This window comes from Tubulanus polymorphus, chromosome 8 (assembly GCF_964204645.1).
Source record: "Tubulanus polymorphus chromosome 8, tnTubPoly1.2, whole genome shotgun sequence".
NCBI lineage: Eukaryota > Metazoa > Nemertea > Palaeonemertea > Tubulaniformes > Tubulanidae > Tubulanus > Tubulanus polymorphus.
Window position 1 is genome coordinate 2194571 of NC_134032.1, and position 25665 is coordinate 2220235.

Consider the following 25665-nt stretch of genomic DNA (forward strand, 5'->3'; position numbering starts at 1 on the left):
ATGATCAGTTCTCGGTTGGTTCACTGGGACTCGAGTAATGATCAGTTCTCGGTTGGTTCACTGGGACTCGAGTTATGATCAGTTCTCGGTTGGTTCACCGGGACTCGAGTAATGATCAGTTCTCGGTTGGTTCACTAGGACTCGGGTAATGATCAGTTCTCGGTTGGTTCACCGGGACTCGAGTAATGATCAGTTCTCGGTTGGTTCACCGGGACTCAAGTTATGATCAGTTCTCGGTTGGTTCACCGGGACTCGAGTAATGATCAGTTCTCGGTTGGTTCACTAGGACTCGAGTAATGATCAGTTCTCGGTTGGTTCACTGAGACTCGATTAATGACCAGTTCTCGGTTGGTTCACTGGGACTCGAGTAATGATCAGTTCTCGGTTGGTTCACTGGGACTCGAGTAATGATCAGTTCTCGGTTGGTTCACTGGGACTCGAGTAATGACCAGTTCTCGGTTGGTTCACTGGGACTTGAGTAATGATCAGTTCTCGGTTGGTTCACTAGGACTCGAGTAATACCAGTTCTCGGTTGGTTCACTGAAACTCGAGTAATGATCAGTTCTCGGTTGGTTCACTGGGACTCGAGTAATGATCAGTTCTCGGTTGGTTCACTGGGACTCGAGTAATGATCAGTTCTCGGTTGGTTCACTGGGACTCGATTAATGACCAGTTCTCGGTTGGTTCACTGGGACTCGAGTAATGATCAGTTCTCGGTTGGTTCACTGAGACTCGAGTAATGATCAGTTCTCGGTTGGTTCACTGGGACTCGATTAATGACCAGTTCTCGGTTGGTTCACTGGGGCTCGAGTAATGACCAGTTCTCGGTTGGTTCACTGGGACTCGAGTAATGATCAGTTCTCGGTTGGTTCACTAGGACTCGATTAATGATCAGTTCTCCGTTGGTTCACTGAGGCTCGAGTAATGATCAGTTCTCGGTTGGTTCACTGGGACTCGAGTAATGATCAGTTCTCGGTTGGTTCACTGGTGCTCGAGTAATGACCAGTTCTCGGTTGGTTCACTGAGACTCGATTAATGACCAGTTCTCGGTTGGTTCACTGGGACTCGAGTAATGATCAGTTCTCGGTTGGTTCACTGAGACTCGATTAATGATCAGTTCTCGGTTGGTTCACTGGGACTCGAGTAATGACCAGTTCTCGGTTGGTTCACTAGGACTCGAGTAATGACCAGTTCTCGGTTGGTTCACTGAGACTCGATTAATGATCAGTTCTCGGTTGGTTCACTGGGACTCGAGTAATGATCAGTTCTCGGTTGGTTCACTGAGACTCGATTAATGATCAGTTCTCGGTTGGTTCACTGGGACTCGAGTAATGATCAGTTCTCGGTTGGTTCACTGGGACTCGATTAATGACCAGTTCTCGGTTGGTTCACTGGTGCTCGAGTAATGACCAGTTCTCGGTTGGTTCACTGAGACTCGATTAATGACCAGTTCTCGGTTGGTTCACTGGGACTCGAGTAATGATCAGTTCTCGGTTGGTTCACTGGTGCTCGAGTAATGATCAGTTCTCGGTTGGTTCACTGAGACTCGATTAATGATCAGTTCTCGGTTGGTTCACTGGGACTCGAGTAATGACCAGTTCTCGGTTGGTTCACTAGGACTCGAGTAATGACCAGTTCTCGGTTGGTTCACTGAGACTCGATTAATGATCAGTTCTCGGTTGGTTCACTGGGACTCGAGTAATGATCAGTTCTCGGTTGGTTCACTGAGACTCGATTAATGATCAGTTCTCGGTTGGTTCACTGGGACTCGAGTAATGATCAGTTCTCGGTTGGTTCACTGGGACTCGATTAATGACCAGTTCTCGGTTGGTTCACTGGTGCTCGAGTAATGACCAGTTCTCGGTTGGTTCATTGAGACTCGATTAATGACCAGTTCTCGGTTGGTTCACTGGGACTCGAGTAATGATCAGTTCTCGGTTGGTTCACTGAGACTCGATTAATGATCAGTTCTCGGTTGGTTCACTAGGACTCGAGTAATGACCAGTTCTCGGTTGGTTCACTAGGACTCGAGTAATGACTTGTTCTCGGTTGGTTCACTGAGACTCGATTAATGATCAGTTCTCGGTTGGTTCACTGGGACTCGAGTAATGATCAGTTCTCGGTTGGTTCACTGAGACTCGATTAATGATCAGTTCTCGGTTGGTTCACTGGGACTCGAGTAATGATCAGTTCTCGGTTGGTTCATTGGGACTCGAGTAATGATCAGTTCTCGGTTGATTCACTGGGACTCGAGTAATGATCAGTTCTCGGTTGGTTCATTGGGACTCGAGTAATGATCAGTTCTCGGTTGATTCACTGGGACTCGAGTAATGATCAGTTCTCGGTTGGTTCACTGGACTCGATTAATGATCAGTTCTCGGTTGGTTCACTGGGACTCGAGTAATGATCAGTTCTCGGTTGGTTCACTGGGACTCGATTAATGATCAGTTCTCGGTTGGTTCACTGGGACTCGAGTAATGATCAGTTCTCGGTTGGTTCACTGGACTCGATTAATGATCAGTTCTCGGTTGGTTCACTGGGACTCGAGTAATGATCAGTTCTCGGTTGGTTCACTGGGACTCGAGTAATGATCAGTTCTCGGTTGGTTCACTGAGGCTCGAGTAATGACCAGTTCTCGGTTGGTTCACTGGGGCTCGAGTAATGACCAGTTCTCGGTTGGTTCACTGGGACTCGAGTAATGATCAGTTCTCGGTTGGTTCACTGGGGCTCGAGTAATGATCAGTTCTCGGTTGGTTCACTGGGACTCGAGTAATGACCAGTTCTCGGTTGGTTCACTGGGACTCGAGTAATGATCAGTTCTCGGTTGGTTCACTGGGACTCGAGTAATGATCAGTTCTCGGTTGGTTCACTGGGACTCGAGTAATGATCAGTTCTCGGTTGGTTCACTGGGACTCGAGTAATGATCAGTTCTCGGTTGGTTCACTGGGACTCGAGTAATGATCAGTTCTCGGTTGGTTCACTGGGACTCGAGGAATGATCAGTTCTCGGTTGGTTCACTGAGGCTCGAGTAATGACCAGTTCTCGGTTGGTTCACTGGGACTCGAGTAATGACCAGTTCTCGGTTGGTTCACTGGGACTCGAGTAATGATCAGTTCTCGGTTGGTTCACTGGGACTCGAGTAACGATCAGTTCTCGGTTGGTTCACTGGGGCTCGAGTAATGATCAGTTCTCGGTTGGTTCACTGAGACTCGAGTAATGATCAGTTCTCGGTTGGTTCACTGGGACTCGAGTAATGACCAGTTCCCGGTTGGTTCACTGAGACTCGAGTAATGATCAGTTCTCGGTTGGTTCACTGGGACTCGAGTAATGATCAGTTCTCGGTTGGTTCACTGAGACTCGAGTAATGATCAGTTCTCGGTTGGTTCACTGAGGCTCGAGTAATGATCAGTTCTCGGTTGGTTCACTGGGGCTCGAGTAATGATCAGTTCTCGGTTGGTTCACTGAGACTCGAGTAATGATCAGTTCTCGGTTGGTTCACTGGGGCTCGAGTAATGATCAGTTCTCGGTTGGTTCACTAGGACTCGAGTAATGATCAGTTCTCGGTTGGTTCACTGAGACTCGAGTAATGATCAGTTCTCGGTTGGTTCACTGAGACTCGAGTAATGATCAGTTCTCGGTTGGTTCACTGGGACTCGATTAATGACCAGTTCTCGGTTGGTTCACTGGGGCTCGAGTAATGATCAGTTCTCGGTTGGTTCACTGGGACTCGAGTAATGACCAGTTCCCGGTTGGTTCACTGGGACTCGAGTAATGATCAGTTCTCGGTTGGTTCACTGGGACTTTCTTTAAGATTTTGTGGAATTGCTGGATGTTGTTTCATCCGGGTAATGTACATGTTAGTCTGATTCCGTCAGATATGTATTACTGTAACGTGAAGTGTGGATGATCAGTTTTTGAAAGTGTGCTGATAAAATGTCTAATGTCTGGTGATTGTAGTTCATTTTCAATTAGAAATGTCTCAGGTGAAGCACTGAACACATGTGAAGTGTGGATGTTCAGTTTTTGAAAGTGCGCTGATAAAATGTCTAATTGATGTTTGTAGTTCATTTTCAATTAGAAATGTCTCAGGTGAAGCACTGAACACATGTGAAGTGTAGACGATCAGTCTTTGAAAGTGTGCTGATAAAATGTCTAATATCCGGTGTTGGTAGTTCATTTTCAATTTGAAATGTCTCAGGTGAAGTTCTGAATGTGAAGTTCATGTGAAGTGTCGACGTTTTTGCAAAATAGACTGTTTTCGGGTCACCCGCCCTCGACGTTTTCCGTCGTTTCATACGACAATAATATAGACACGACTGTCAGACCACATCGTGTTTGTCGTTTGTACGTTCGTGCGCTGTATAATTAATTGTCTACGAGATGGCGCCACTTACCTGGAAATCAGAGATCAGCCAGGTAGTGTTCTTTTCTTTAAAAAAAGTCAGGGATTGTCAGGTAATTTGGTAATAGAGCTGAATATCAGGCTTCAGTCACAGAAATTTGTTGAGGGTTGCTATTTAGTCGCACGTAAAACCAGAGTTTTTTCCCTATATATGTCTTTTCTGTTTTGTTAATCCATTGGATGCTCAACAGTCAGCAGGGAAAACAATGAACACGTCTGGGAATAGTCAGGGGGAAAGCGAGTCAATTAAAAGCTGCCAAGATTTTGTCTGTTGGTGAAATACTCGAGTTGTTGCGCAAGTTGAGATAGTTGAAGGAATGTAGAAGTAACATTAACAGGTCCGTGGGTTCTTTGAGTAAAAACACGAGTAATCTCGGCGAACCCATTTGTATCCCGTGAGCTTGAGGGTTCAAGCTGTGGTCGCAGTACCTTTAGCTATGAATGGGGAAACCCCTTACAACTGAGTAGAAAATCCTGTTTCAGCTATGAGTGTTGAAGAATCCTCTCAACATCTCCGAGTCGGGTACCAGTCAGTCGGTTACGACATAAAGCCTAGCGCACATCGACACTGCGATTGGAGACAACTAGTTGCAAGGCAGTTTTCGGCGCATGAGAGGAACTGGCTGGATACGATCAGTTGCTTGAATTTGTCGATGTGAGCGAGCTTACGATTGGTAAGCGTCGATCTATCTCCAGTTCCAGCCAGTTGCCCATGTTCTACTTTTGAGCACCTGGTTGTACTCAATCGCAGTCATATCCGTCGATGTGCGCGCTCTGGATCTCGACGGTCGACACGCGCCACGCAGTTGCTGCAACTGACCGGTTGTAACTAGATTTCGATGTGCGCGGGGTAATCGTTCGGTAGCAACTAGTTGTCTCCAATCGCAGTGTCGATGTGCGCTAGGCTTAAGGGATACGCTAAAAATCCCGTCATTTTTGGTATTAGCTTCTTCATGCGCTCCGTGATTTTAAAGCTAATTTAATATGAATGAGCTCTAATTCACCTCGTGTCCTAATCTACCGAGTCTGATAATTATCGCTAGCGATTAAACACTTCTATAATGAATTCGTCCCGTACCGAGGCGCGGATGAGTAGTTTTATGAAGTGAGACGGGGAATATTAGCGCAACGACGCGAAGTGCCAAGCTGCCGATTCGCCATCCGTCGTTCCGTCGATCGGATTTGCATTTTAATGAACGCCGACACGTTACGCGGTGCGTTGAACGGTTTAAAGTAGCAGCGTCACGGAAACGCGGTGAAAAACGTAAAAACCACCGGGGGAAACGTTTGTAGTTTTTAAAGTCGACTCAAGAATTCAGTTTTTCTTCTCTTGCCCAGGATTATGACAGTAGCTGAATATATACACAATTCCATCCGGAGCCACCCCATATTGGAAGGGTTGGCTCCTAATAAAATCAAATGTTCATTATTGTGCTATATACCACGGTGACCATCGTGATTTCAGTCTAAAAACGGTCTCAAATCTTAAGTTTGTGTTTAAGACTGTGTAACTATATGTCTTAAGTTGTTAGATTGGCTATAGAACCAAAATCAGCTTAGATTGGTCTTAAGTTGTTAGATTGGTTATAGAACTAAAATGAGCTTAGATTGGTCTTAAGTTGTTAGATTGGTTATAGAACCAAAATGAGCTTAGATTGGTCTTAAGTTGCTAGATTGGCTATAGAACTAAAATGAGCTTAGACCGGTCTTAAGTTGTTAGATTGGCTATAGAACTAAAATGAGCTTAGATTGGTCTTAAGTTGTTAGATTGGTTATAGAACTAAAATGAGTTTAGACTGGTCTTAAGTTGTTAGATTGGTTATAGAACTAAAATGAGCTTAGACCGGTCTTAAGTTGTTAGATTGGCTATAGAACTAAAATGAGCTTAGATTGGTCTCAAGTTGTTAGATTGGTAATAGAACTAAAATGAGCTTAGACTGGTCTTAAGTTGTTACATTTGCTATAGAACCAAAATCAGCTTAGATTCGTCTTAAGTTGTTAGATTGGCTATAGAACTAAAATGAGCTTAGACTAGTCTTAAGTTGTTAGATTGGTTATAGAACCAAAATGAGCTTAGACTGGTGTTAAGTTGTTAGATTGGTTATGGAACCAAAATGAGTTTAGACTGGTCTTTTGAAGTTGTTAGATTGGCTATAGAACTAAAATGTGCTTAGACTGGTCTTAAGTTGTTAGATTGGTTATGGAACCAAAATGAGCTTAGACTGGTCTTTCAAAGTTGTTAGATTGTTTAAATATGACTAAAATGACCTTAGGTCATACGTAAGTTGTTAAATTGGCTACAGTATGGTCTAACATCCAGTGCTACGACTGGCCTTAGAATTCTAAAAATCTAATACCATGCAATACAACCATAGAATTCTTGCATCAAGACTCGAATATCTGGGCACAATAATTAACTCTGAGCACACAACAGATACACGCCGCATATTCATCCATACCCACTGCGTATACAATAAACATTTTTACAGATGGGCCATTTTCAAACCATTGAATTCCCGCAATTCTAATGAGTTTTTGAATAACATACGTTGCCAATTGTTCAGAATCTTGCACTCAACCCGCCCGTACAATGAACACTGCTTAGCAATTTAAACGTTTTAAAATATTTCAAAAGCCGCACGCTTTCAATGGAAAGTCAGCGTATAATTTCTTTTTTCGTAGTTTTAGGGTCTCGTGAAAGATAAAGATATAGAATGAGTCTCTTTTCGCTCGCCAGACGAGTCGGCACGTGTCCACCATGGACCAGAAAATAACCTGAGCCTCCCCCCGTTTTATATATACTTTCAATTATATTCGCGATTTATAGAATCGATACGGGCTCGACGACCGGTCTGTTATTACTGCCAGCTGGTCTATTCTCCTATGTCGTAAATCTTTTAAGGGGTAAAAACACGAAACCAGTTATAAATTAACAGAAATTATGTATAAATTGCATTGTACCCCTCATTCAACCCAACTAGATGGACCCAGAGGCTATTTCCACAGGGGCTCGTGTTTGTAGTTTGGGGGTGAACTGCAGCTTAGATTATCTGCAATATTCCTGGTAAAATTGGCTATAACCCCCGGCCGCTAAAAAGACTGAAATTGTGCGGGAAACACCTCTAAATGCCGTGGTCCCGTAGTGAGATTGAATGACCAATCCAATAGGGTTATTCTTTGGAAAACATCGGGTTCAGTGCTGAGTGACAAGCGGGTTTGAGTCCTGCTGGCTGCTTACAGTGTGCGGGCAACACGGCCGTGGTCGTGGAATAGGGTTCAGTCTTGGGATGGGAAACTAAGATCCAAATGACATAAAGCAAACAACTGTGGAACTGGATTCAGAGTCAAATTAAACCCACACGACTGTGGAACTGGATTCAGAGTCAAATTAAATCCACACAACTAGTGGAACTGGGTCCAGAATCAAATCAAACCCACTCAACTGTGGAACTGGATTCAGAGTCAAATTTAACCCACACAACTGTGGAACTGGGTCCAGAATCAAATCAAACCCACTCAACTGTGGAATTGGATTCAGAGTCAAATTAAACCCACACAACTGTGAAATCGAATCCAAAATCAAATCAAACCCACTCAACTGTGGAACTGGATTCAGAGTCAAATTAAACCCACACAACTGCGGAACTGGATTCAGAGTCAAATTAAACCCACACTCAGTAGCTCAGTGAGATAAGGCGTGATGCTCTATAACATCCACTATCAGTACTGAGTAACAAGTGGGTTCGAGTCCTACCGGTTGCTTGCAGTGTGCGGGTAACACTTCAAAGGCCGTAGTGTCGATTAAATCAACAATCCAATGTTTTTTGGGAAAACTATATTTTTCTTCAAGTTTTCTTGCACTTGCTTCAAGTATTGGAAAGAAGGCTATTTTTTGTCATGCGATACTTCGCCTATGCGCGTAAGCCCGACCAGACTACACGTATTTCTTTATTTTAATCCGGGGACGATAAATCTTAATCTATAGATCATATTTCGCGAGGCAACAAAAGAAATTCGATGCCAGTAGTACAGATGGTTATTTCCAGTATCAATAGGACAACCGCTTGAATTCATACTGTTTGTTGGCCAGTAGCGACGAGGATCCGCCGTTCTCCGTTGCAGACGGATAGGAAAACAGCTGATCACGATTTAAAACATATTCGCACGGAGACCGCCCTATACCGCCGCTGCGTGAAATAAAGCGGCTTATTTTCATTTAATTCGCTTAGGAAAATAAACTACGAATTTTCGCCCTATAATAACAGATCGGAATGAGAAAATAGTGAATTTGAACGTAGGATGAATGCTGGTATATATTGCTAGTCGCCTCGGGACAGTTCGCGGTGTCGTCAGTATACACAGCACAGTGGAATGTTTTATGGGCTATTGGTAAACTTTCACCGTCACACATTAGCCATATATGGAATAAGCATTTTCAATTTTCAATTTTCAGTTTTAGCCGGTCCTACTTATTCCAATCGACAGTATTCCAGATCCTAAATAGTTCAGGTTTCTCTGAACCCCATTCCACAGTTTTGTGGGTTTGATTTGAAAATGGATCCAGTTCCAAAATTGTGTGGATTTAATTTGACTCTGAACCCAATTCCACAGTTGTGTGGATTTAATTTGACTCTGAACCCAATTGCACAGTTGTGTGGGTTTAATTTGACTCTGGAACCAGTTCCACAGTTGTGTGGGTTTAATTTGACCCTGAATCCAGTTCCACAGTTGTCAAATTACTCGAATTAATTCGACTTTGAATCCAGTTCCACTGCTGCATGAGTTTAATTTGACTCTGAATCCAGTTCCACAGTTGCGTGGGTTTAATTTGACTCTGAAGCCAGTTCCACAGTAGTGTGGGTTCAATTTGACTCTGAATTCAGTTCCCCAGTTGCTTGGGTTTAATTTGACTCTGGATCCAGTTCCACAGTTGTGTGGGTTCAATTTGACTCTGAATCCAGTTCCACAGTTGTCAAATTACTCGAACTAATTCGACTTTGAATCCAGTTCCACTGCTGCATGGGTTTAATTTGACTCTGAATCCAGTCCCACAGTAGCTTGGGTTCAATTTGACTCTGAATTCAGTTCCCCAGTTGCTTGGGTTTAATTCGACTCTGGATCCAGTTCCACAGCTGTGTGGGTTTAATTTGGCAGTGCTAGGTATATCTATGAAAGTCATACAAAGCACCATCAAAACATGTCCACTTTTTGCCGTAAACAATGCTTTGTTTGTATTACAAATAGTGTTTAGTTACGCGGACGGGGAGGACAATACTCGCTTGTTGAAAGAAAGATGCCCCGATGTTTGTACGAAGATTTTTGTCTAGCGGCGAAAACAACCGCCCGCATCTCCTCAAATCGCGCTACACCCCTGTGTCTTGTCACCGCGTGATCGCTCGAGCCATTGTCTGCGGATTAACGGTAAAAGTCAATTTCGGAACAAACATTACAAGATCAAAATACAAAACAATGTCTGCGTAAAATACGGGTCCGGGTCAACTTTCGATGATAGAATAATGCATGAATAGTTGTTTCGAAACCGAAATTTGCCAAACCACCTTCCCTAGACCTTCGAGAAGCGAATGGACGATGCTATATAATGATGCCAATGTGTGTGCCTCTCATAATCGCCACGATCGTGATCAGATCCACGGGTGTGAATGTCGAGCGTCTGCCAATAAGGCAACCATAAACAAAACATCCTCTATCAAAGTATTTCCCGTTCGCATTTTTAGGCTTTAAGTCACAGTTTTGTGGCAGCTTCCGAGGTTTCTTCACAGATAAAACAGATAAAACCGCTTGTGGTGGCAGTTGGCAACTGATATAAATCTCAGTGCAATGTTAACGGACAAAAACCCACTCAGTAGATCTGCAGAAACGGTTTATTTCCTAGAAAAAAAAAACCAGTTTATTTCCTAAGAACTTTAGGAAATAAACTGTTCCTACAGATCTACTGTGGGTTTTTATTCGTTTACCGCTTGTGGTCTTTCATTAATTGGTCTTAGACTGGTGGAACTAGCCTACAAAACAGAATTTCGATAAACAGGAACTTTGAAACTCGAAGCCAGACACGAATGGACAGAGTTCCCTGCTTCAAAATAAGAAAACGTTTCTTCCTCGTCTTCCAGGTTTAACGGCATTTCTTCCGTTTGCAAAAAGTTCAAAGTCCAGAAATGGTCTTAAATTTTAAGATCGGTATTGGATGAATCATATCATACCATATCGTCGGATTGGATATTATAGAGTTTAGACGGTCTTAGACCAGTTTTAAAACTAAGCAATGATTCAGAAAAAGCCTCGGGGTAAACGTAGGTTACTTAAGTTATATTTATTTTCATCTATTTTGAAAAGTGGAACAAAACGGCCGCCGTGGCACCAGAAATCTTGCTAATTGATACGGACAAAATCTGCTTATGTACCTGAACCCACCACTAGAAGATTCTTAACGAGGTTCGTGTTCTTATCAACATTGAATGCGATTCTTATATGCGATAAGTTTTGAACGGGAATCTGTGCAATGGAACCTAAATCCAGCTATTGATAGCTTATCACTAGTAACTCCTACAGATAGGCCTCGGCTGGATTCGTCGCTAAATCCACAGGTGACTAAAATGACCCGCCATCAGGTGGAATTCCCAGCCTACTTGTCGAAAGTCTTAGGCAGGTTTCGATAAAACGTAATCTGATTTAGGAATAGCAGCAGTTCCGAATTAGAAACTCTCTACCGGCCGCTTCTATCGGGTTTACAGAATGGGCTATTCCGAAATAAGTTGACAGCGCATTTTGGTCAAAACGAACGAGAATTCTGGTATCATTAGTCAGTAGATTCAGTAGAAACAAATCGAAATCTAGACGCAAGTTCCACACCTGTGAATCAGCGTTCTCGGAATGAAATTGCTTAGTTAATTTTCAATGAGTTAGCTAATTCAAATCAAGTCAAATGTTAACTCACAAACTGTGGAGCTGGCTCCTGAGTTCAGAGCTAACTCTAACTCACATCTGTGGAACTGGCTCCTGAGTTCAGAGTTAACTCTTATTCACATCTGTTGAACTGGCTCCTGAGTTCAGAGTTAACTCTAACTCACAACTGTGGAACTGGCTCCTGAGTTCAGAGTTAACTCTAACTCACAACTGTGGAACTGGCTCCTGAGTTCAGAGTTAACTCTTACTCACAACTGTGGAACTGGCTCCTGAGTTCAGAGTTAACTCTAATTCACATCTGTTGAACTGGCTCCTGAGTTCAGAGCTAACTCTAACTCACATCTGTGGAACTGGCTCCTGAGTTCAGAGTTAACTCTAATTCACAACTGTAGAACTGGCTCCTGAGTTCAGAGTTAACTCTAATTCACATCTGTTGAACTGGCTCCTGAGTTCAGAGTTAACTCTAACTCACAACTGTGGAGCTGGCTCCTGAGTTCAGAGTTAACTCTAATTCACAACTGTAGAACTGGCTCCTGAGTTCAGAGTTAACTCTAATTCACATCTGTTGAACTGGCTCCTGAGTTCAGAGTTAACTCTAAATCACAACTGTGGAACTGGATCTTGAGTTCGGAGTTAACTCTGACTCTGACGACTGTCGTGTGGGCACCCTTCAAATCTAGCTCACTAGAACCTCAAACCACGCTCAGGTGGTACTTGATATTTACTAACATATTTTACAATTTCTACAATTCATTAGAATTTCTTCAGATTTTAACGTAAGTTCCATATACAGCATGTAATGATTGTCTATAAACTGATAATATACGACTAAGTATAATACAAATACTCAGGCGCGGATCCAGGATTATTCCAGGAGGGGGTGTTACGCATATACCACAAGCTGTATAACCACTTGCCAAGTGGACTTGTTCTATTGGTCTAATGGCTAGCACGCTTGCTTTCTACGTACAAGACCCGGGTTCGATCCCCGGTAAGTGCGCGTAATTTCATTGTCACTTCTCTTAATCGTAACAGGGGTTCATAAATACGTTAATGTTAAACCACCGACTAAAATCGGTAATAATTTAGTACGGCATATTTTTTGGCCAAACATAAGATAATATGCTACTCGATTATGTATTACTGTCCGTCCACTGTGTCTTAAAGAAAACGATTAAAAAACATTTTGGCAGCAGGGGGGTCACGACCCCTAAAACTGACCCCTCTGGATCTGCGCCTGATGCTGGGATTTACGTAATCTAAGGTTAAAGTGTAATCTAGTTTGGCAAATAGAGGCCGCGAACAATCTCGACCGTAGTTCAGGCAGTACGTTCCACCTGCACCAGCCGTCTCGCGAACCGTCACTGATGTCATCGTCCATTTAATATTATGTTACGATTACGACGAGAAATTCTAACCGGCGCGGATGAGTTTATAGTTTTATAGTTTTACGACCCGTTTTGTCGGGCGGCCCCCCGTGGTCCGCAGCTGTTGACGGGCGACGAGACCGATTCAACCGGTCACGTTCGCTCCACTCCCAGGTGGGCGGCAGGGTATAGATGCCGGTGCATGTCCTGTGAATTCCCAGGCATCCTTCATTCGGCTACCGCTAGCTAGCTGAAATGTGATAAAAAGTGTTGAAATGTGTTAATCGTGGCCCAATGCCACCATCAGCTATGCCGCTAGTTGATGTCCTGCAGCAGCTATCCCGCTAGATGGCGTGCGTATCAACAGATAAAAAAATCGATCAAAATTCGCTTTCAATGAACTTGATTTTTTAGCCATCCACATCGGAAATAAGGCAAAAAGAATCTCTGATAAACTCAGATTAATGTTTACGGTTCAAACATAGCACGGATTTTTATAATAGAATTTTAGAAATTATGATAGATTTTATTTGAATCTGCAAAAAACCGGCATCGTTGTCATACCGCTCACTAGCGACACCTGGTGGGTCCCCACTTACAAGCGGAATCCTCCATTGCCGCAGCAGCTAATGTCCTCACGATAGGTAGAACACAATATCCGTGTTGACGCGATGAGGAGAGAATCCCACAATGATAATAAAAAGTGTAACTGTTTCTACGTTAATTTTCCTTTAGGTTGTATCATCTCTGATTACTTGAATTAGTCTCTTTGTCTCTGGATTGTATATATATCTCATAATTTCTGTAGTATCTCATTATTCCTGAAGATGACTATTAGGATATAGTCGAAACGTTGAAATAAACTACTATCTCGAAGTTTCATTTTCGGACTTTTTATTATCATTGTGGGATTCTCTCCTCAGCTAATGTCCTACTCCACACTAGCGACACCTGGTGGATCCTCACTTGCCACAAGTCGAATCCTCTATTGCCGCAGTAGTTGATGTCCTACCACACACTAGCGACACCTGTTGGGTCCTCACTTGCCACGATTGTCGCAGTCCAACGTGGAGTCCTAAATGGTGATTAGAATTACTAAGGGACCTTAATAGAAAAATGAGTCAGTTGGAATGATATACCATTGCAAAGTTTATACGGGCCCAAATATGGTCGCGAAATGTTTTACGGCTTGTATTGTCACGAATATTGTCAATCGTTGTATTAATTGTCCGCTAAAACAAATCTTAAAAAACGCCTCCTCGTGTAAAAAAAAAACCGCTGCGTGCGGTCAAAATGTGGGTTACTTTCCGGTAACGGAAGTACAATATTGACTCGTCCGTACTCGACCAATCAGCGCGCTTCGAAATAAAATCGATAAATTCGACGTCTCTTTGTGTGGAATGTATAATAAAATATATATATATATATATATATATATATATATATATATATATATATGCGTAAGATTCGTAGAGTAAATATTATCGATATGTTTACAATGTGTCGCGTGGGTTCAAGGTATGCATTGATTTGCACTTGGTTAAACTTTCAAATACCAGTTCTGCGCGTACTTATTTTCTTATTGTTCGCCGAGATACCGTGGACTTCTCGATATCGACTCTTTTGGCCTCACTTTCACAGTTGTGTGGGTTTAATATGACTCTAGAAGAGCCAATTTCATTCTTCGGGCTTACCGTGATTTAACTCTGAACCCAGTTCTACAGTTGTGTGGGTTTAATTTGACTCTGGATCCAATTCCACAGTTTTGTGGGTTTAATTTGACTGTGGATCAAGTTCCACAGTTGTGTGGGTTTAATTTGACTGTGGATCCAGTTCCACATTTGTGTGGGTTTGATTTGACTCTGGATCCAGTTCCACATTTGCGTGGGTTTCGTTGACTCTGAACCCAGTTCCACAGTTGTGTGGGTTTCGTTGACTCTGAACCCAGTTCCACAGTTGTGTGCGGTTTAATTCAACTCTAAAATCGTATTCCTTCTGGTCTTTCGACACATTTTTTTTTTTCAAAAGCCATAAAAACCAATCAAAAACCGGTGTCGCGTAGTCACAGATGAAAAATCAAGAACCTCGACGGAAATTGAACGGGGTCGGACAGTCTGGCGTTCATTTCGAAAACAAAGCTTTTCCGTCGACGAGGACGGTTCGATTAGAGAGTCTAAACTGATTAGAATTCACTACTCATTTCCTGCTTGACAGACCGGCGGAATGCGGCCCCGGGCTCCTGGTGAATAAGTCCGGTAGCGCGGGTTAGCCAACCGTAGCCTATACCGACATATCACTTTAAAACTCTATCCTCTGGCGGGACTGATCTAGACGAAAGGCCGGAGTCCAGAGAAGAAATGAATAGGCATTTTCATAGGCTACTACCGGGGTCTTACTCCCAGAGCCTGGAGAAATAAATCGAAAATGTGCAATTTCCGGAAGGTGGATTGTCGAATATACAGATTTTAACGATCTGCCTGACGAAAAGGGCAACCTGATTGGGTAGGCAGAGATCCGGACCGCAAAGACCCCCAGCCCTTGATGTATATTTTCTGCCTATGATAATGTATCATGGCTTGAAGTAAATGAATAGAATAACATAATATATTAATATATTCAAGTTTGTGCTTTGCTTAAAAAACTATGATTTAAAATCCGATATAGATTTTTGACGTTAATGCAACGCGGATATGAAGCATTATTTTAAGAAATGACTTATGTTAGTTGACAAGAAGGTGGATATTTTGGGAGGATTTTAAAAACTGATAATCAGGAGTCAATCTATATTAGGTTTTGAAAGCGAGCGCAGCTACAGTTTGAATTCGCTGCTTTGTTAGATGAGCAACTATCGGAGCAGGGCCCCCTCGCTTATTTCGCCTCTAGCGACTAGGCCCAAAGCTTAAAATCTTCATTTCAATGAATTCGGCAAATTCAAAAATAAACAAGTTTAATATATTCGTGGCATTTTCTATTTTGCATCTACGCGATATTTTAAATTGCGATGCGCGCTATATATAGTAATAATGCGAATATTAAAAACGCGCCTATGCGACAAATTTTGTACGCTTACCATAGAAATCGACTACAAAGGCACACGGCACCTTCCATGCGCTTCAATTCACGCGTTTTAAAAACATGATTTAACGACACCATTTTTATCGCCAATAAGCTTAATTTCGTTTCTAAAAACGATACCTCCGATATATTGTTGCGTAACGTTTCGGCGATAGCGATTTTTCGACTATAATGGTTTAAAAAGAGGAATTATGATAATAATAATTATTATTATCCTAAGATGACCGTGTTTATTCGGCGGACGTGCGGTTCACCGACGCAGGATGATAACATATTCCGTAACCCTCTAAATCACAAGTTATTTATTTCAATATCAATTTTTACGATTTGGTGACTCGGGAATTGCGACTATTCCCTTCCATAAGCGATGCGTATGGCTTATTATTGACTTATTAAGATGGCGGTTGGTTCAATAGACGCTATTGTCAAAAGTTACGGTGTGATTTACAAATCACCTATGGTCATAAATTAATTCTCGAAGATGTAAGCAATAGAGTTGATGAATTGATAAATAAATGTTTTGGGGCTCAACATTTTAGTACTTTGTACAATGAATTGACCTTGACGGTCTAAGTCAATCTTCTATATGCAATCTAAATCTTAAGAACAGGTTTAGGTTTTAAGACCACTTTTGGACTTAGATCACGAATGTACAGCTTAGCCCATGCGACACCTACGGTACGCGATTCTAAACTCATTTTAGCAAAGCCTACACGGTATCCACACGTGTTTAAAATCCTGGGGCTGGTTGCATAATCATGGCTTAGACTTAAGACCAGTCTAAGACCAACTTAGTTCTATAGCCAATCTAACAACTTGAGACCAGTGTTAAGATTTAAGACCACTTTTGGACTTAAGTCACGACTGTGCAACTGGCCCCTGGGGCTGGTTGCATAATCATGGCTTAGGCTTAAGACCAGTCTAAGACCAACTTAGTTCTATAGCAAATCTAACAACTTAAGATTGGTGTTAAGATTCAAGACCACTAACTGACTTAAGTCACGACTGCGCAACTGGCCCCTGGGGCTGGTTGCACAGTTGTGGCTTAAGTCCAAAAGTGTACTTAGATATTAAGACAGTCCTAAGTTGTCAGATTGGCTATAGAACTAAGTTGGTCTAAGACGGAACTTATGTCTTAGCCATGACTATGCAACCAGGCTATGGGTCCAGTTCCATAGTCCAGACCTAAATCCAAAAATGATCTTAAATTCAAAGACTGGTCTTAACCTGTTAGATTGGTTATTGAACTATAGAAGGTGGCTTAGACTGGTCTCAAGTCTAATCAATGACTATGGCCCTAGGCCAAGTTGCACAGTTATGACTAGGTCCAAAAATGGTCTTCAGTCGAAGACTGGCCTTAACTTGTTAGAATGGGCAGAGAATCAACATGGTATTAGACTGGTTTAAAATCTAAGCCATGTATGTGCAACTGGTTCTATGGTCGATACTCAAGACCAGAAAGACTGGTCTTAACCTGTCAGATTGGTTATAGAACTAAAATGAGCTTAGACTTGGCTCTAAGTTGTTAGATTGTTTATAGAACCGAAATGAGCTTAGACTGGTCTTAAGTTGTTAGATTGGCTATAGAACCAAAATGAGCTTAGACTGGTCTTAAGTTGTTAGATTGGCTATAGAACTAAATTGATCTTAGATCGGTGACTATGGAACTGACTGGACTAAAAAGTTTTGAGATTTTGATACATGTCTAGTTATCCATATACCAACAACAACTTCTAAATGAAATTAGACATTAAGATGGACTTTTTTTCGAAAGTAAGATCAAAATTTTCCATCGTGGAAAGATACACAACGCATTTTAAATATTTAACGGTTAAGGATTTTCAATGAAAACGGTTTTCGATTTTCCAGTCGATTTAAGGTTGAGTTTACGAACGACAAGTCGCGGCCGGTGTACCTGGAAACACACACACTCTGGTAACAGTTGTACTTTTGTGGTCCGTACTATCAAATCACGCATAAACATCTTTGACCGAATCGAGATCGGCGCCTTTAAAATCGGTGGATGAATGGACACAAGCACCTGAAGGTGTTTATATCAGATTCTATCGGGATGTAATGAGGCGGTATTAAGGAGGCTATTCGTGCGGCCGACGCGTCCGACAAAAAAAACCTAGTAAAGATTTGAATAAATAAAAGGCGAAGCGAACGCGGGCGATTACTAGAATTGACGCGACAAAAGGCCGGGTAATTGTTTACTAATTTTGGCGTGCGTCGAGCCGTGAATGGCTTTCAAACAGACAAGTGACGAGTATCTCTGCTTGTCCCATCCCACCGTCGCAACGACATCGATGTACTTAATGTAGGTTGTGATTTCTTGATTTTGATATCGGGGGTCAATTGTGCATTAAAAATGTAGATACTCTAGACCAGTCTAAGACCATTTTGATTCTATAACCAATCTAACAACTTAAGACCAGTCTAAGCTAATTTTAGTTCTATAGCCAATCTAACAACTTAAGACCAGTCTAAGCTCATTTTGGTTCTATAACCAATCTAACAACTTAAGACCAGTCTAAGTTCATTTTGGTTCTATAAACAATCTAACAACTTAAGACCAGTCTAAGCTAATTTTTTCTATAACCAATCTAACAACTTAAGACCAGTCTAAGCTCATTTAGTTCTACAACCAACCTAACCACTTAAGACCGGTCTAAGCTGATAGTTAGGTAATCTAGACGATCTAACTACTATGGTCAATCTAATTACTTAAGACCAGTAGTAAAAACTGAGACCACTTTCGGACTTGAGTCGCGACGGTGCGACGGAACCCGCAGGTCACATCAATGATACAGCGTGTATCGTTTTTGGAACCGGGGAAGAATGTACGCATTCTTGCTCGAAACTGAGCCGTATGCCCCGGGGCGGTCAGCAACGAAACGAGCGCTCGAAGTATTCAACAAATATAGAATATTTAGTATTAATATAATAACGTAATGATTAATATCGTTACGAAAACAGCGTTTGATATTTTTCGGTCACTATGACGTCATCGATATGATCATATCGTTTCTATATAGCAAATTAGCGTGTACATACTGAAATAGATTAGAAGTTTGAAACCCACTATAAACAGAGTTTGAAAGATTAAAGCAAAGCTTTATAATAAGCCGAAAACCTCGAGAAAACTAGGATATATTCTGACTTTTCAAATGAATTCTATGAGCCATTTTCAAAATCAGATTTTGTAAAATGTCAATGTCTGAAACGTTAAACGATATCCTAGTTTTTTTGTTTTACAGTTTATTGATGTAAAACGATCACTTGTATATGGAAACATAATAAAGCAAATTTTGTTTACCTAAAATTAGCCTTCGGTTTTAGTTCTTTTGATGGATAAAATTCGCTTTTGATCTTAAAATAGGGATTGTCCCTGTTATTTATTTGGTTGGTATTTTTTTCGATTGAGTGTCCCCTACAGACCCACCACACTTGCCGGGAGCGAAACAGGGGGTTCGATTTTGAAATCGGAAATCGATGTACAGATATAGTTGTGTGATCGGCGGTCGCTTTTTAAGGCTACAACAAATGATATAACTTGTTTATCCTTTCAGCTTGGTTGACAAGTTGACTCAACCGACCGCCTATCCACCTTCCATATTACTTTTTAAAAATCGTGATCAATTTTACCATAACGCCGGATTTTATCGCATTTAAATTGAACCGACCGATTAGGAGAAACGATGTATCGTTTTTGTTTAGCCTAATCTTTTAGATTTTGTGGTTTTGTGGTAAACAGCGCGGGTTTTAAACTGATTTAATAGTTCCAATGTTCGCTTAGGAAATGAAGATTCCCGACACTGTTACTAAATTAGTTCTAATAAATAAACGTCTTTTTCGTTTAGTTGGATGAATTTGGTCCAGAATGAAGTCATCGGATATTTCAAGCAATCTATTGTGAATCATCAGCTCACCAGGTTAGTGGTAGAAATCCCCTGAGTGGAAATCCCCTTGGTAAAAATCACCTTTGATAAAAAACAGTTTCAGTAATTTATGGCACGCATATCAATGTCAGTGACAAGAGGTTAGGGACAGCAGCAGTAGCAGCACCAGCTGCATGCACCAACAGGGGACCTGTTTCACAAAGCGACGTTTCGGCTAAAAACTATAAGCCATCATCAGGCGTACTGGGAACAAAATGGATTGACAAGATATTTGTACAGGAATGTAACAAAGGAACTGAGTGAGTGATTAAAAGTTGAATACAGATTAAAGCAATTAAAAACGAACACATTAAAGTACACAGAATAAGTAATCGACAAAATCTTCAAGATTTTGCGAGGTTTTGTCGCAAGTTGTAATGTAACATTGGCGCGCACGTGTGTTTGTTCGGCGATAAAATCAAAATGGCCGCGCAAATAATCGCGGCCGAGGTTAATTAGTAATTAGTCGAAGCGGGGTTCGATTAAGAGCAGTCGCTTTGTGCCCGAGTCAAACAAACGCGTCGTTTACTCGACTCGCGGAGGATATGTGTGTTTAATCGAGGTGTTTAATCATCGCAATTAGCGCACAAAGGGTTAAACATCGTGTTATAGATTTCCCCTCAAAAACGAAACTATTATTTACTCACCGATCTCGTAACGAATCTAATAATGACCACTCTTAGTTTAAGTCAAGTGATATTTACGCGTTCGTTGGCGCTTTCTTTCTGGCGATGATTCGTTTTCTCAGGATAATCCTGCGATCGAATGTAATTGCACGCAAAATGGAATAGAAAGAAAAAAAAAGAAAAAACGAAATTCCCGTAATTACGAGAAGAAAATGTACATATGCAAGGTACTATATCGGTTAAGTCGTGACTTAGCTACTGGAACCGGTCAGAGCTTGTACGTAGATCAGTCTGAGCTCAATTTGGTTCTATAATTTAGCAACTCAAGACAAGTCAAAGCTCATTTTGGTTCTATAACCGATCTAACAACTTAAGACCAGTCTAAGCTCATTTTGGTTCTATAGCCAACCTAAAAACTTAAGACTAGTCTAAACTCACTTTAGTTCTATAACCAATCTAACAACTTAAGACCAATCTAAGCTCATTTTGGTTCTATAACCAATCTAACAACTTAAGACCAGTCTAAGCTCATTTTGGTTCCATAACCGATCTAACAACTTAAGACCAGTCTAAGCTCATTTTGGTTCTATAACCAATCTAACAACTTCAGACCAGTCTAAGCTCATTTTGGTTCTATAACCAATCTAACAACTTAAGACCAGTTTTTGAACTTTTTAAAACTATTTGCGGATTCAATTCGTAATAGTAACTGTGTCCATGGGTTTCTGCACAACTGGGAATCGGACAACTGGAACAAATACGCAGATATCGAGGGCGATGTATCATTACTGTTTATCTTCAACCTCCTTGAAATATATATATAAACGAAATATCATTTTCTCGATAAAGAATCCACGCGGGTTAAAGATTATTACTCGAATCGGAAAGAGCTACGCCTAATTAAACCGACAGGTCGTCGAATTGTTGATATCGAATTTAACGTAACTTATAGCTTAAAGAAATAAACAAAACCCAGCGATTTGACGAGTGAGGCGATATAGGATAGGTCTTATTCGATCGATTTCCATCGTATCCCTATAACAATAACCCATATCGGCGCGATGGCGAACCGACGTAGGTTGTTATATAGGCTGTTATTTCAGATTACCGGAGAATAGTAAAAATAAACAGTTTGTTTATCACGAAGCGGAACAACACTGGCGCGAATGGAGCGTGTGCCAGTGAATGGCTTGACACGGGCCATATTGCGCCGAAACCCGCACCAGAAAGGCGTGAAAATGAACGCAATGTTTTTCGAAGGCGCTTAATGATTAGAACTCTTTTTGCCGGAGAAAAACTAAACCATTATCCATGCTGGAAGGCTCGGCATTTTCTACCTTGGAATAGGGATGATTTCCCGCTTGCCGGTATATATTCATGACAAATGATTTGATTTCCACATAGTTTTGGTTCTGTCCCTTACAAACCCACCAGATTTCCGATTTCACAATCAAACCCCCTGTTTCGCTCCCGGCAGGTATGGTGCGTTTGTATAAGGGACAGCGAATTAAAACAAATCAAACGAAATCTACCAATCGAATAAATTACAGGGTCAATCCCTATTTCAAGATTAAGAAAACGTGAAAATTTTGAAGGGTTAAGATCATAGCCCATTTACATAAGTTTTTTTTTTTAATTATTGGAACATCATGAATAAGTTTAGTTCATCTTCAATGGTTAACCCAGGCTGCTGCTGCTGCTGCCGCTGCTGTTTCTGCTGCAACTGCTGCCGCTGACGCTGCAGTTCAAGGCATTGATAAGAACCACACGCGCCAGATCAGCGCGGATATCGTATTTTGATACAGGTAGTTTGAACAATGCGGGTGTTGCGTGTCACGCACGATACGCGCGCGTACTCCGATCTACTGTTTATAGAAAACCGCTGAAATTACAGTTACAACTTCTTGTGAGGGTAGAGACAGGAGACACCTGTTCCAGCGATACTGTAACAACTTACTTACAGCTCGCACTGAGACTGGATCGCGGCTGCTATTGTATTACTGTTTTCATAGCGTTATCAGCTAAATATCGATCTATAGTATTTTGATGAAAGGCAGACGTTGTGTTCGCGACCCGTGTATCTACAATGTGGTGCTTTTAATGAAATGAATGGAATTGTTTTGTACAACGAATATTTCATATCAAACAAAACTGATATAATCATATTTGACTCTAGATCCAGTTGCACAGTTGTGTGGGTTTAATTTGACTCTGGATCCAGTTGCACAGTTGTGTGGGTTCAATTTGACCCTGAACCCAGTTCCACAGTTGCGTGGGTTTAATTTGACTCTGGATCCAGTTCCACAGTTGCGTGGGTTTAATTTGAATCTAGGTCCAGTTCCACAGTTGTGTAGGTTTAATTTGACCCTGAATCCAGTTCCACAGTTGTGTGGGTTTAATTTGACTCTGGATCCAGTTCCACAGTTGCGTGGGTTTAATTTGACTCTAGATCCAGTTGCACAGTTGTGTGGGTTTAATTTGACTTTGGATCCAGTTGCACAGTTGTGTGGGTTCAATTTGACCCTGAACCTAGTTCCACAGTTGCGTGGGTTTAATTTGACTCTGGATCCAGTTCCACAGTTGCGTGGGTTTAATTTGAATCTAGGTCCAGTTCCACAGTTGTGTAGGTTTAATTTGACCCTGAATCCAGTTCCACAGTTGTGTGGGTTTAATTTGACTCTGGATCCAGTTCCACAGTTGCGTGGGTTTAATTTGAATCTAGGTCCAGTTCCACAGTTGTGTGGGTTTAATTTGACCCTGAATCCAGTTCCACAGTTGTGTGGGTTTAATTTGAATCTAGGTCCAGTTCCACAGTTGTGTAGGTTTAATTTGACCCTGAACCCAGTTCCACAGTTGTGTGGGTTTTAATTTGACTCTGGACCCAGTTCCACAGTTGTGCGGGTTTAATTCGATTTTTTTTTTGATGCCTCAGAACCGATACTTGCATTTAAGGCAAACTCGGAGGATGTATTATGATAATCCTGCCTAAGTACCTGTATGTAAACCGACTCGCGGTGTCTAGTACTATAGCAACAGCTGATCGCTGCGCGGTCGAGTTACGGGACTGTCGATATCAACACCAGTAAATCGATACAATTTTCTAGTAATTGCCGTGACAAAATTGACACTCGACGCAAAACCGCCAAGAACGTGTTTGAACTCGAAATTTTCACGATCATCTCGATATATTCTCAAGTAAAAGGGCTGCTTTTAGACGAAGTTACGGAATTTTGAAAAAAATGCACCGTCTTGTAAAAACGTGTTGGACGCAAACAACTCGGTGAAAAATATTTAAAAAAAAGCTTTCTGATTAGTATCGCGTGAAAAACGTCCAGAGATATAAAATGTATATGAAAATTGACGACATTGATGTTTTCGTGTTCAAAAGGCCAACAGAAATCCTAATCAGTGGTTTACCGGTTCAGGCTATATGGACGGAATATTAGTTGATCTTGAATGAACTGGTTCCGAAAATTTCAATTATCTATACTTCCAAATAATTAAATTTGACCGATGACCAACCAGTTTTATCCGTACTTCGATTTCCGATTTCAAAATCAATCAACCCCCTGTTTCGTTCCCGGCAGGGACTCAATAGATAGCTAGAAATGAAATTGGTTAAAATACATGAGAAGGAAAACGATCCCTATATCGAGATGGAAGAAAAAAAGATGATGTCAATGTCCCCAAAAATAAATAATTTTTTGAGGCTCAACATTTTAGTACTTTGGACGACTAATTGACCTAAGATTGCTGAGTCACAGATGCATGCAGTCTTGGATTATCTAAGACCGATAAGTAAATAAACATATTCAACATGCGTTTTAAACCGAAGTCAAAATCAAGCCCATATAACACTGTTCTAATGCGATCGATTACAGTTCTCGCGTTCAGAACCAGGGTCGAATCAGACCTTATTAAAACGACGAATACAAGCAGTGTGAGTATATCGATACTAGACGATGGAGGCTTCCTCGTTCGCGGAGGACCATTGAAATTTGTTTAGGTCTATTATTCTGACCCGACGTATAATAATATAAACAGGTCGATTTATGCAGGTATAATCCATGGTCCATTCAACCTGATAAAAGCTATTGTCGACGAGTGGATGGTTTTATCGTTATAACCGCTTTGTTTGTGGCCTCCAATTTCGATGTGAAATCGTTTTTGATAATCGCTATTTTATAATCGGCTACCTGCAACTAAAAAGCTTCCTGGTACTGTGAATTTGGCTTCAAACTAGCAAAATAGCCGTGATCGAATTTTGCCCGGAACGCCTCCAAATATGTCTTTTCGATGACCAAAAATTCTAGGTCCAAGTCGAAACGTTGAATAAACTACACTAGCTCAAGGAAACATTTTAGACTCTTTTTATTCTTAGTGTGCAGGGATTTTATATTGTCTTTACAACACGAACTCAGAGTGTTTCATCAATGGTTATAATGAGGACAACATCAGCATTCCTGAAGATGACTATTAGGATATAGTCGAAACGTTGAATAAACTACACTAGCTCAAGGAAACATTTCATACTCTTTTTATTCTTAGTGTGCAGGGATTTTATATTATCTTTACAACACGGGCTCAGAGTGTTTCATCAATGGTTATAATGAGGACAACATCAGTATTCCTGAAGGCGACTACTAGGATAAACGTTGAATAAACAATATATCAAGCAAACATTTCGGACCCTTTTTTATTCTGCAGGGATTTTACAACACGAACTCAGATTGTTTCATCAATTCTACGATTGCTTATACCCGGAAATCGATTATCTAGCTACCCGGAAGCTGTCACACACGCGCAATCTGAAACAAACCCGCATCACTAATTTATACTTCTGTTTAAGCAACAACAACAACAACAGCAGCAGCAGCAGCAGCTACAGTAACAGGTGCCTGGTCGGTATACAGGATGCCCATTTGAATTGAAGCGTCATTTTTGAATGGAAATAGGCTATTATGTGATTGAATATAGCTAATTGTTTAATTCATACAAAATAATTATGCATATGGACGATATTTTTACTGATTCGCGCATTTGTTTAGGGATATATACATGTAGGTCAAATTTTCGAGTTCAAAAATTCGATTCTTTAAAGCTTCCATCAGATTGAAAATGAACTGATTTCAATTTCCTATCAAATTTAACTATATAACGTGTTTATCCTAAGTCGATTGAAAACGAATTCAATTCAAGCCCGATTTAAAATCTAAACGGGGTAAAAACAACATTATCGATTGGTATCTAGATAGCCCGTGCACTGACTGAGAAAATATAAGATTTAAAGCCTTGACCATAAACTAAATTGAAACATCTGGAAAATTAAAAAT

General features: G+C 41.2%; 1 protein-coding gene across 3 annotated transcripts in view; it reads right to left on the reverse strand.

Annotated features, from left to right (window-relative positions):
• Positions 1–25665, reverse strand: part of LOC141909487 (beta-1,3-galactosyltransferase 5-like) — a 109124-nt gene that overhangs the window by 11097 nt on the left and 72362 nt on the right. For all 3 annotated transcript variants that reach the window (XM_074799876.1, XM_074799879.1, XM_074799875.1), the window contains exon 3: positions 20354–20461. In XM_074799876.1, the coding sequence (XP_074655977.1) occupies positions 20396–20461 (66 nt within the window). In that variant the 3' untranslated portion in view covers positions 20354–20395. The remainder of the gene's footprint in view (positions 1–20353; positions 20462–25665) is intronic.